Source organism: Ixodes scapularis, unplaced genomic scaffold, assembly GCF_016920785.2.
Source record: "Ixodes scapularis isolate PalLabHiFi unplaced genomic scaffold, ASM1692078v2 PGA_scaffold6__148_contigs__length_123643588, whole genome shotgun sequence".
Classification (NCBI taxonomy): Eukaryota; Metazoa; Arthropoda; class Arachnida; order Ixodida; family Ixodidae; genus Ixodes; species Ixodes scapularis.
This window is the reverse complement of record NW_024609881.1, coordinates 103,233,919-103,246,303: the sequence shown is the minus strand read 5'-3', so window position 1 is coordinate 103,246,303 and position 12,385 is coordinate 103,233,919. Positions and strand designations below refer to the sequence as shown.

At 42.0% G+C, this 12,385-nt stretch overlaps 1 protein-coding gene across 2 annotated transcripts in view; it reads right to left on the bottom strand.

The window, feature by feature from the left end:
• Nucleotides 1-402: 402 nt before the first annotated feature.
• Nucleotides 403-12,385, bottom strand: part of LOC8041206 (ethanolamine-phosphate cytidylyltransferase) — a 25,187-nt gene continuing 13,204 nt past the window's right edge. For both annotated transcript variants that reach the window (XM_002414487.4, XM_029967536.4), the window contains 7 exons: nt 11,490-11,582; nt 9,775-9,820; nt 8,785-8,861; nt 8,288-8,365; nt 7,592-7,657; nt 5,707-5,772; nt 403-5,011 (listed from right to left, as the gene is read on the bottom strand). In XM_002414487.4, coding sequence (XP_002414532.2) covers nt 4,805-5,011; nt 5,707-5,772; nt 7,592-7,657; nt 8,288-8,365; nt 8,785-8,861; nt 9,775-9,820; nt 11,490-11,582 — 633 coding nt within the window. In that variant the 3' untranslated portion in view covers nt 403-4,804. The remainder of the gene's footprint in view (nt 5,012-5,706; nt 5,773-7,591; nt 7,658-8,287; nt 8,366-8,784; nt 8,862-9,774; nt 9,821-11,489; nt 11,583-12,385) is intronic.

The window sequence follows — 12,385 nt, the reverse complement described above, 5'->3', positions numbered from 1 at the left end:
GTTGGCCCCTCGGGGGAGGGCGGTAAACAGGTGGCCGAGGGCGGTGAAGGGAGAAAAGGAGGGCAGGAGAGGAGGAAACGCAAAAGATGTGGAAAGCGCGAACTGCACGTCGGCCTTTATTAAGCACTGGAACCAGGGACGGATCCAAAAAAGGAGGGAGGGAGGCGGTCGCCCCCCCCCCCCCCCCTTCAAAACAAAGTCGACCCTCTCTCCCTCTCAAAGACGAGGGTTCAAAGAGGGTAGGTCGCACCCTAGCGTCTCCGTCGAATGGGAGAATAGTATCCTTACTAATCCCCCCGCCCCCCCCCCTAAAAAAAAAAAACAAAAAAAAAAAAACGGAGTTCTGGATTTGCCTTTGACTGGAACAAAACTGGTAAAAAAATTATAAAGCACACAAACAAGTTGCATAGGTGAAACACTTTTATTTAAAATTTCAACGCTTGTGGTCAAACACTAGCAAAAGTATGAAATTTATAAGATTTTTTCGCATAAGGGCATAGGTGCAGTTCTCGTAAAAGTACTTGACAAATACCTCGTGCCCACTGATAAGCGAATCATGCGCTGCCCTCTTCAATATTTCCTCCGATGAAATCTGGATTTCTTTTGGTAGTAAGAAATTTTAACTAAATGGCACTTCATCCCAGAAAACGTGAATCCTACCCGGGAAAAGCATACTATGTGCAATCTATAAAAAGACAGATCCTCTGCAAGGTCCTTCGCAAAGTTGCGTCCTCACATAAAACAGCTTGATTTTTGAAGGGACACTAAACGTTTTTTTTTCTACAAACATATATATAATTTTTTTTTTAAATTTTTTAGGTGACACTGGCGGTTGCCCTATTTTTGGGTATCGCTTTTTACACGCAACGTGTGATTGGATCCGAGTCGTCGCCGAGTGCTGATGCAGTAGTCGTGTCCAATGAATGGTCAAAGCGCATGTCCAAAATATGGCGACCTCGGACAATCCACGAAGACACTACTGGGGCGAGTACTTTTCAAAACGTATTGCTGCATTGCTAGAACGAAATTTATTCAGATCAGCAATTCTCAGCAGCCAAATCAACAATACTGCTTGACTGTCCCTTCAAAAATAAACAAGCAAAACACAAACACGCACAACGGAAGCTTACAAACTTTGCCACCATGGACGCGAACAAGGTTTCAGTCACTTCCATGGCGGCGGAGCTTGCCTTGGGAACTCGTTGCGAAGGCTACACGGACGTGCTTTATTGTAAATAACATTCCAATCGTAACAAAGTAATAACAAGTGTATAAGATAACAAATGCCCTCCCGTTTTCCTGTGACTAGTTCGTGCACCTGTGCAGAATATCATTAGTGGTGGTATATATTATACACAAAAGTTAAGATTTTGGAAGGACAGGCACGACTTCAGCCTTGGAAAAAGCATTGCAGAACATGTAACTTGTGACACTTCAACAAACTTTTAGCATCAAATTCTCGCAAGCACAAGAATCTGACAAGGTTCACACGCGATAAAAGAATGCCCTTTACCCCTATGGCAAGAAAACTGAATTACAATAACTGTAATGTCAGGATATTCAAGTTATGTTTTTTAAAGGAGAGACTGGCTAGAAAAAGACGCTGCTACCTCACAGAGACGAGGTTGCATTACAAAAAGGTATACAAGGTTTCTTTGTTTAGAAAAAAAAAAAAATATGTGCTGCTACTGTCGAGGATATGCAACACGAGGGTGCCAGGAGATTATTACGAGCCAGACACTACGCTAACAATGTCTAAAATGATCGATAAGGACTGCTTTCTTAATTTTAAGGCAATTATACCCTGTACTTTCATTCAAAATTGCGTGGTGCCATAAAAGACTCAGACAGTGCCAGCAATAGAGCTTCATCAAATTCATGTATACAAAGACAATACTTTAAAGCAAAGTGAGGAAGCCATACATTACATGTACTTTTCCCAAAATCGTCCAGCAATACAATTTTGACAGATTAGAGAGGACCTAAACCACACCTCTTTGGCTGATCATGTAGGTTCTTGCATGGTAGTGTATACCCATGTCCCCGGCCTCACCAATTCATATCAGGAAATAAAAAAATTAAAGTTGCACGCAGTTTAGCAAAGTTGCACGGGAAACGGGCCAAAAAAGATAATATTGTCACGAGCATTCACGCCACAAGGTGTGCACGTAAGATCCTCAATTATGACAAGAACTCAAGCTAAAACAAATTTACTTACGTACAGGATTGTACTATACAACACATTTTCAAGGCATTGGCATAAACGCGTGAAAATCCAGTGAACTTGGGGAATATGCTACACAGTAAAATCAAACATTTATTTTTAGGTAGAGCAGCAAATTTGCAAAAACAGAATTGGGATAAGCAGGGAGTTTTCAGTTTCTAAACAGAAATACAGATGTGCTTTCAACTCCACGAGTTTTCATTATTATTTACAGACAAACGTTCAGACTATGTTTCCAGGGCTGAGTAGGTTCCACGCAATAATGCAGACCTTCCTATAACTGCATAGGCATATTCAGGCATCTAACACTTTTTAAGCTTTGGCCCTGGTAAGGAGCACACTTCAGATATGAAAAAATATCTGTTCCAAGCAAAACTGGCCATGGGTAGGTAATGTCGGGCTTTACATAGAATGACAAACCCAAAAACTTGCTGAACATAAATGTCAGGCAAACCTGCCCAGTGACAAACACCATGCTTGAGATGCCTCACCAAGAATTTGACAAACATCCCTCTTTGGACAAGGACTAGAACATGCCCTTGCATAGCAAGTCATAAACCATCCTTGAATAAGCTTTAGAAGAAATTTCGGCAATCTCGAGGTAATTTCACTTCTTTACCTGCCTTAATTATCTGGAGATTACCATAGGTTTTATTCTGAAGGTGCCTGCATACAGCTTCATTAGATCTGTCATTACCCCTGACCAAGTGTATGTGGAAGGGCTCTGTCAAATTTGCTTGCTCCAAAGGTCCTAAACGAACCTCCATTTTAAAGAAGGTCATAGACAAACTGAAAACACTTTTCACCCAAACTTGCCATTGATTTTGCAGACAGACCCTTGAATTTCTGAAGACAAAACGTCCAAATCACGACTCACAAACAAGCATGGCCTAGCTAAAATTGCACAAATAATTTGTTTTTTTGAAATGTGTTTATCAGCTATATCATTAACGCTAACCCCAAGGCAAGTTTATGAAGCATAATTCAGAGATCTGCACCTGTTTATGCTTTCAAACAATAACCAACTCTTAGCTATATACCTGAAAAAAAAATGTTCACCAAGTTCTTACAAAAGGAAACAATTTATCTGTCCTTGGCCACCATGACTATCCTTGAAACCTTTCTGTAGAAGTTTTAAAAAATATGCCTTAGATAAATCTTTCCTTGCAAGGCTTCTGCAGAAACCCTGTCACAAGCTGTGAGAGAAAGGCAATTTCTGAAGATGTAGAACAACATAGTTCAAGATTTAATACTGAGCACGTCTGTGGATGATATGTGCCCATGTAAACTTTTCCTGCACTACTCAGGGTTTAACTCCTTGCACAAGTCCCTTTGGAAAAATAGGTCTCTTTTGGAGGCTGACAAACTGCATCAGGGTACAACTGTATCAGGAAAACTGTACAGGAAATGCTAGCACCAAAATACATAGAGAGATTTCACACCAGTTCAGTCCACACAAACATCCTAAAGTATTCTATACTAAGCTGTTCTTAACTCGGGCATGATCTACACTACACTTCATGTTTTTTCATGTACAGTCTTTATGAAACTTCTTGGCATAGTTGCGATACACAACTGCTAAAGTCCAAGATCAAGATTTCTTGTTGACACTCAGGCTTATTCATCAAGAAACATCCATAGGCTGCATTTGAAAATGAGAAGCAGTGATTCTTGATGTGTATGTTAAGTGGCCTTCCAATTTGTAATAGGTATCCTAAGAGTTAAAAGTATTGGCAACAGATCCCTTCCGTCAGCTCAAAATGTATCTGCTGCAAGACTTAAAATATGAAGGAAAAAAAAAATTGAGGGTATTTTCAACAATATATGTTCTTCTTTAGCTTGAACTAAATGAACACAAATTCAGGAAATAAACTTCCCAAGTACATAAAAAAAAAAATCTTTTGTATGATTTGGAATAAAAAAAGATGTATTTGTTTGGTCCATTAAAATTTCACCACTCCACCTAGCAGAACTTTTCAATCCTGACACAGAACGAGAAAGTGTGAGCCCCCAAAAGATACGGCTCTCGAAAGAGTAATAGGTCTGAAACTAGAAATATGAGGGGTCACCAAAATGGCTGCTAACATTTCGTGAAAACGCTGTAATTCACCTCAGGAAGGTTCGATTCTGAGCCCTTAGAGGGCTCCTATAAGCCGAGGAGGCCCTGCCTTTCTGCCAGGAGCACAATATCGCTTACCTAAACCTCAGCAGCCATCTTGAAGCACCCACAATGTTCCCCTTGTGGCTTGCGCTTGGCCTCTATAGCTCACATAAATTTTCCAGTCCACACTGCATCCGTGCAATCCCACAAGAACGAAGAAACAAACACATTTCTTTGACTCCCCCAAAAAGTCAAACTTTTTCGGTGAAGTCTTCAAAACTAACTCTTCGCTTCTTCGCATTTAATGTGCCAGGAAATCTACTCTAAAATGACAGAACAGAGGCTGCTCAGGTGCAAGGCAACGCTCCCAACATCAAAATGTAGGGATCAAGACTCCGAACAAAAAAGAGTGTCGAAGCATATGGAGGCAGACAATGTGCAACGAACACGTCTGGCTTTGGCAGCGTTCTCGGTGCGCGTCAACCACTCGTGCTGTTGCTCTCTCCGTTGTGGTTTGGTGGGCGGGTTGCCAGCCATGCGTCGTAAATGGCCACCTCTTTGCGTTCCTTCTCGAAGTTGCGCGCTTCAAAGAGCAGACGGTTGCGGATTATCCGCTGCACCAGGTCGTGCGTCGTGAGGCTGTTGCCGCTGTCCAGTGTCTTGAACTTGCCCAGGCGTTTGGGCTCCTTGAGGAAATGACAACCGGACGAACAGACCATTGACTCTCAAGTTCGAGACTGATGTGTATTTCTGTATTTCGTAGCACACGGTACCCTCCCTCTCACAGAACTCCACTGCTATGACAGATCGAGAAAAAAATCGGCAGCTGTATTTTAATCTGTCAACCGAATTGTCACATGCAGAACTCTAGTGTATGAGAAACGGTGGGTTTTCGTGAGGTTTCTTCTTATTGGGACACTCCAATTAATTACGTGACACCGTCACGCGACTTCAAGCTATGCAGATGTTTAAATCACATGGCACGGCGTCAGATGACACTGTGATGTTTCGTAATGACATCACGGGATGTAGCCCCGGTACATTACACTACGACTTGACATCCAATATTACTAGATCCAGTAATGTTGACACCGTGGCCTCATGCGACTTTGCAACTATACGCCCCAACTAATGTGACAAAGTGACATCAGGTCACGTAATCTGCCATGCACAAACATAAAATACGAGCTAGCTTTTGTCAGAATGCTGTTCTGCATCAAAAACATATTTGTTCTAAATCTTTCTCAGATTCAGCTTACCAACAAGAAAATATGATAGAGGGCGTGGATGCATGACCCGGTTCTTTTTCACGATATCACCCACGACATGAGATCACACTGCACTTGTTCTGTCAACGGGCACAGAGAAGGTGCAAACTCACTGCGTAGGGGTCACTCCCATCCACGTCCTGCATGATGGGTGTCATTCCGTGGCACACAATATGCACCTGAAAGACATGAAACATTGGGGCACACCGAACAAGGTGGAAAGTGCCCCTCAGTACAATGCATCAGAATGCAATATATGTTCTGCCTTCAGCACAAGCTTTATGCCTTTGATAACACTTTTGAGCAAGCGCAGCCAAAAGCCCGGCGGAATTCAACGAGCACATACTGGAGGTGGAGCTTCTATTGCATTCATAATCTGTCACCAACCACAGTTGAACCTCGATTTAAAGAAGTCACCGAGACCTGAAAATTAATTACAGTTAAATCCACAATAGCGCCGCTCGCTCGTTCACGCTGGACTCCCCACTCAACACTTTGCCAAGAATCCCGTAGAGCTCTTTGAAGTGCGAGGGCCGGCCCAGACTTGCCTTGAACCCGTCAACACCGAGCAAATGCGCGTAACCGTGCACCTTCTGTCGGACCGCTTCCCCGCTGCGCGGAATGTTTCTGGCTCGCATATCGTTAAACCGGAATAAGAAGGCTTCTTCTAGCTTCTCAAGCAGGGTGGTCTTCAGTCGTTCTTTCTTGGAAGTGTTCCCAGATGAAGTTGCAAGGACGATGGCGTCCTTCGCCCTCAAGATGGTTGAAAGCGTGCTTGCCAGGATACCGTGTTCTGTGGACACGTCGCAATTCTTTAGTCCACTCACGATGGCACGAATTAAGTTTGCCTTTTCTTCGAGGGACACTTTTTTTTTTCTTCGGAGGGTCTGTCCTTCGGCGACAAGGAATGCACGGAGCAAGGCAAAAAAAAAAAAAACGAATAACGTGCCTGAAGGGCAAAAACACGCAAAACCAGAGATTAGGGCAACGAGTGGAGCAGGTGGAAACCAGTCATGGCAAAAGCGGCGGAGGAGATGGGGCTTTAGCAGGAGAGCATCAATGCTGCCATCTGTCGCATGCGGCATCAAGCAATCGCCGCCGCTGTTGCCATCTGGTACAACTAATCCAAAGCCAGGAAGGAAATGCGGTCTGTCGTTCCGTGCAGTTTTATTTCGTAGTTTTGTGAGAACCAGAATGAAGATGCCTCCACTTCCTCGCTTGTACTGCTCTTACGCCGGCGGCACGCCTCCAGACTTTCTAGACGCCATAAATTGGAATAAAAACAAATCTCCTTTAGTGTATATTTGCCTACGGAGTGCGTTGTTAAATCGGGTCTGGCGGCCAGGTTTGTTTTGCTATTTCGAGTTTTTAAAAGCATTAAGCCTATAGGCAGCTGCGGGGGATCCGAATTTGTTCATTAAACCGGGACATTCGTAAAATTGGGTTTCGTAAAATCAAGTTTTAACTGCAGAGCTCATACAGTGCAACCCAAATATATAAGAGTACCACTTATAACTTGCAAATGTATAGCATAGCACCACACTCCTGTGTAAAGCTAATGATGGCAGTCCTAATGACACTTTAACACTGTTAAAAACTGCTAGTGGTCCCGTACGTAGCATTTTATTGTAGTACAAAATTTCTCGCATCACTTGTATAAACCGGAGGTGTTATGCAAGTTTCACGGCCAACCAAGTGCCGTAAATGTCGCAAGTACTAGCGGTGCGGTGCCGACACGACGCGACGTGGGCATGCTGGTAAAAAAAAATGTAACTTGTATGGCTAGTAGAAGCAGAAGGTATAGACCCCAACAGTGCATAACTGCTTGAGTACAAAAATTTTGCAAGCACCATATGCAACTTTTATTTCATTCAATCGGCACGGTCCATTCATTTGCGTATTTCAACCACTTGCTCTCCGAGACCACGAAGAGACAATGCGAACGTGTATCTTTCCATACACGGTGGCCTGTGTGCTGTGCTCGCTGGTGGAACTCACCCTGAAGTGGTCCATGAGGTCCGCTGACACCGAATAGGGAGCTCCGATCACCACTTCGTTCACATACTAAAAACAAATGAACAATCATAAAGGACACATCGATAACAGCTCCTGCAATTGGCAGGCTTACGCTTTACAACAGGGCCAGTTTTGTTTTCAAGGAGACTGTGCGAAGAGTGTTAGTTTCTGGATGGTACACGTCACAGTAACGTCTAAAAAGTGAGACCTGCATAAAGCCTGAGCGTTTCATCAATAAAGTACTAACATAATCAAAAACCCGAACAGGAATATATAACCAATCTCTATTCACTAAAAAGTCATACTGTAATCGAGGAAATAGCCAGTCAACATGAACGTGCATGAACGAATGCTGCATATAAATGGAGCAAGAAAAAGAAAGAGCGAGGGACTACTGGATGAAAAAAAACTGTGCATTGGCACATGCTAACAGCAACAAAAAACATAATTCTTTTTTAGACACTATTCCTACGCTTCATTCTTGACACGCTATAACCTCATAGAGGGAATTGTTAAGTTTGTTAAGCGAGAAATTCCCGCCACGTCTAACGAAATGAAGACATTCCTCTTTTGTCTGTAAAGCACTATAGCTATGGGTCCAAATATTGATTGTGTATTGCTATGAAATATAATAAACCGAAATAAAAAAAATGAATAAATGAATGAAACTGGACTTACCTTACAGGCCAAGACACTGAGAACGCGTTCGTGGAGGTTCATGATAGGGTAGTTGTAACCCTTGTACCGGTTCACCACCTGACACAAGAAAACACCTATGTTTATCACAGCATTCAATCAATCAATCATGGCCACCACCTAGAAAAATCTACCTTATTTTAGTTCCTCCAATGAAGCTGAAAGCATCTATGGTAAACCGACTCCGATAAAATATTTCTTCTCCGTTTGAGTCATTACCAATACAAAATACGGTAGTCACTCGTAGATTGGTTATGTGGAAGGTTGGCCGTGCAAAAATTACAACTCTTCAAATGCCCTACCTTTCATAATAAGGGCATTTATGTCTATCCTGCACTTTGCTAGCTACGTTCACCAAGTTAACGAGACATAGGATAGGAAAGCTCTCCTGCATACTGTGGTAAAGACAGAGAGAACGCTTGATTGGTTGATTATGATTGCAGATTGCAGATATGCCAAGTTGATCTAGATGTGCTCACCGGATCGGTGTGTAGACCAACAATGAGGTAATCCCCTTCCGCTTTGGCTTTCTCAAGGAAGTCCAGGTAGCCGACATCTCAATAACAACAAGGTCAAGGAACCGTCTAATCTGCAGAGACTGCTGATCGCCAACAATTTATGCTGACACAACAAATGCTTGGGCACAGACTAAGGTATTGGAAACAAATCTTCTATACTCGATTTACACAACCAAAGAGGAGGCTACATTTACAACCTGTCCGAAAGCTCATGTCACATTCAATTCAAGACAATGCTTACATAAATTCCTTTACAACATTAAATCTCATACAGTTCCTCTATCTATGCAAGTTATGATGACCTGCAATTGAGACTATTTGGTGCTAGTTAAACAATAAATTGAAATGTGTTAAAAAAAAAAAGTTATCAACCTGTATAGATTTAACTTGCATAGACCTAGCCTGCATAGACCACTAATGTGGTCTATGCAGGCTAGTTATACACCCAGATGAACACAATATAGCCGGCCAATACTCGTGACAAATTAGATAATGAACTAAAATATATAAATTTCCTTTTTAATTAGTGCAAATAAACATGATTTCAATCAGAAACTTCCTTAGTTTCATCTAAAACCACCCAAATCAGTAAATTTTTGGAAAATCTTTCGAGCACGTGGGAAGAGCTGAGGTGCACTAAAGTTACCATTCATGCAACAAGCACAAGGCTGGCAGTGTGGAAACGCGGATGATAAGATTATCATCTGCGTTCTTCATGCTCCGCACACAGCCAGTCAAAGTAAGTCAATTATGCTGTGCATCAAAGTTCCTCCCTAGCACTTGAAAAAATTTAGTTCCACCAGTGCACGTCGTGCCATTGTCGAGCGTCTCCTGGCACCATTTAACTCAAGATCTACAATAGAGAAGCGAGGAAAACGCAAGTTCTCAAGACGGGTAGCTAGGATCCAAAGGAAGTCATCTCAATGGACAGCAATGCCCAGTAAAGGATACGAAAGAGGTCAAACGCTCCAGCGACGTATACTATCTTGTCCGTGCTCTGAAAAGTAAATGTTCCCCAAAGTCAGTAGATAATCCCATTCTACAGATTACGTCCACAGGTACAATGTGTTAATCCCATTTTACCAAAGCGAGCCTAAACATTTTCCAAACAAACACCTCTATTCATTGATACATCAACCTTTTGTCACATGTATGATATGTTCTGCTACTCATTTAAGGTAAAATGAAATTACCAACTTTGTGCCACTTCACATGTCTTCACTTCCCCAAAGATAGCCCACCCCATGTTTCTCACCATTTACCTCTTCATTTCGGGTGGGCGTTCTAACAGGATATTACGCTACACCTTTCTAAATATAAAAAAACAAAAAAAAAAACTAAATTTCAGAATATTTTTTAACTTGATTTTTTTTTATTACCAGTTCGGTACAAATGCCCAATTTTTGCCCCCCCCCCCCCCCCCCCCCCCTTTATTTTTGAGATATAAAACCCAAGAACGAAGGACCCTACTTAAGGACCATTGACAAATAATACTCAAATTTACTAGGTATACATCAGTGTCCTCACAGTACAGCACCTCAAACACCTGCACCACTGTTAAAATCATACTTAAACTCTGCTTCACTACACCCACATCTTTGCTATAGGAGTCTTTACTAATGAGAGGTACTACCGCAACTTGTAATGCCAGAAGTCTAAAAAAAAAAAAAAAAACTAGTCTCAACAAAGGGCAAGCTTCAAGAACTAATATACTAGGTAATTTGAGAATCAAAAGAGCCAGATGTGTAAGTTACACAGACAGCTTTGGGTTTCCCAAGCACTGCTCAACTCTGCACTGTAAAGAACAAAGCAATAGACGGCGTGTTGTTATGAGACATTGTACCCCGTTGCAGGTAAAGAAAACCAGGACAAGATCCTCCCATAAAATCCTCCATTCTTTCCACTTTGGAAAGGCGAACAGTGGAGAGGAGGCGTGTACCTCCTTGCCTTCTGTTGCCCTCTCCAGCGTTCGCTCCGCAGTTCGAAGTGCAGAGAGAAAAGGCCTACCACAGCAGGCTTACGACAATTCAAACTCGGATCTTTCTCACTTGTGGTTAATTCAAACAAATTTAAAAAATATTGGTTGTCCTGTTATGTTTTTAAAAGTAGCTCAATTCGAACGGCGTTTTCATGCAATTCATACTTTTTGTTCTCACGGCCTTGGTGAGCACGCTTCTTGACGAGCACCGGTGCACTGCAGAGAAGTAACACCCGCGGAGCTTGCTTCCGCAGATGTTGCTCCTCTGCAGTGCACCGGCGTTCGGTTAGAAGCGAGCTCAACGGGGGCTAATAGTTCACAATAGACAACTTTTTTTGCTGGATGAACTAACTTAACTTTGTTTTGAGCTGTCATGTGCTGTCTAAACAGTCCACAACAGACATTTTTGAGGGATGAATAACCTGATCTCGTACATTTCATCAATGCTTCATGTGTGGCATACCTGCTCATGATTAGTAGGCCCGTGTAGAGGAAAACATCAAATATCTGCATTGTATGTGTAGCCATCCCTATTTCAAATTATAATTTTATCATGCATCATATTTAGATGAATTTTTTATAATTTAAACAAACTTTGTGGCTTCTTGAAGTTCGGAATAATGTGTCTACTGTATAACAAAGGTCAAATTAAATAAAAAAGGAAGTTCTGCACGCAACAAAAGTTCACCTTTGGTTCTTTGCCTTCGGCAAACTGGATGATCTTCTGCGTCGTCGGCAGAAACTGGGAGATGCCCGTCCAGGGGCTATGTGTAGTCGAGTCCTAAAAAGAAACAATAAACAAATATAGGAGGTCAAAAGATGGGACATTCACTTGTTCTACCATAAAAGGGAAAAGAAATCTGAAATAGCACTGACAATCTATACTGGGCCCGAAAGCACCATGGCTGTCATGCTTTTCCCACGGTGATGGACATACCCACGAACAACAAATGTCTGGGAGGGGTGGCAGGCAGGGTCACATGCATACTATTATGTCTCCACAAAACGATCAACCAATGTTTTAATTGCACATTTTCCAGAGTCAGTTCAGTCATGTCTAGTCATCTCATAATCGGCTGTTCTAGTCCTAACCATCGAGATGATGCAAATGGAGATTGTGGACCTAGTGCAATAATGTCATCATATTCCTAATATTTTCCGCTAAAGTATTCACAGATATAATGAAGTGGAACTCAGTCGTAAGTACTTTTATAACAAACACGTGCAGGCAAACCACAAAGTTCAACGTAAGACCTGCACTATGTAAATATAGTTTAAAAAAAAAGGTCCTACAAAAGTCTACTGCAGGTTAAGACAAGTAAATACTGGAGAGGGGTGAGCGGAGAGGAGAAAACCACAAATCATGGCAAGCAGAGAACTTTGCAACAGGTGCTGGTCCTACTTTTTTTAACCTGCAGCAAATTATGGTAGAACAAACACATTTAGGAAAGCTCTATAAGCTGTAAGAACTACGGTCTGAGCCATACCTAAAAAACGAGATTATTCACAATGAGATGAAAGTTAACACCCTTTCCCAAAATTCAATATTTGTTTACTCTCCCACGCTCAACTAAGAGTCGGTTT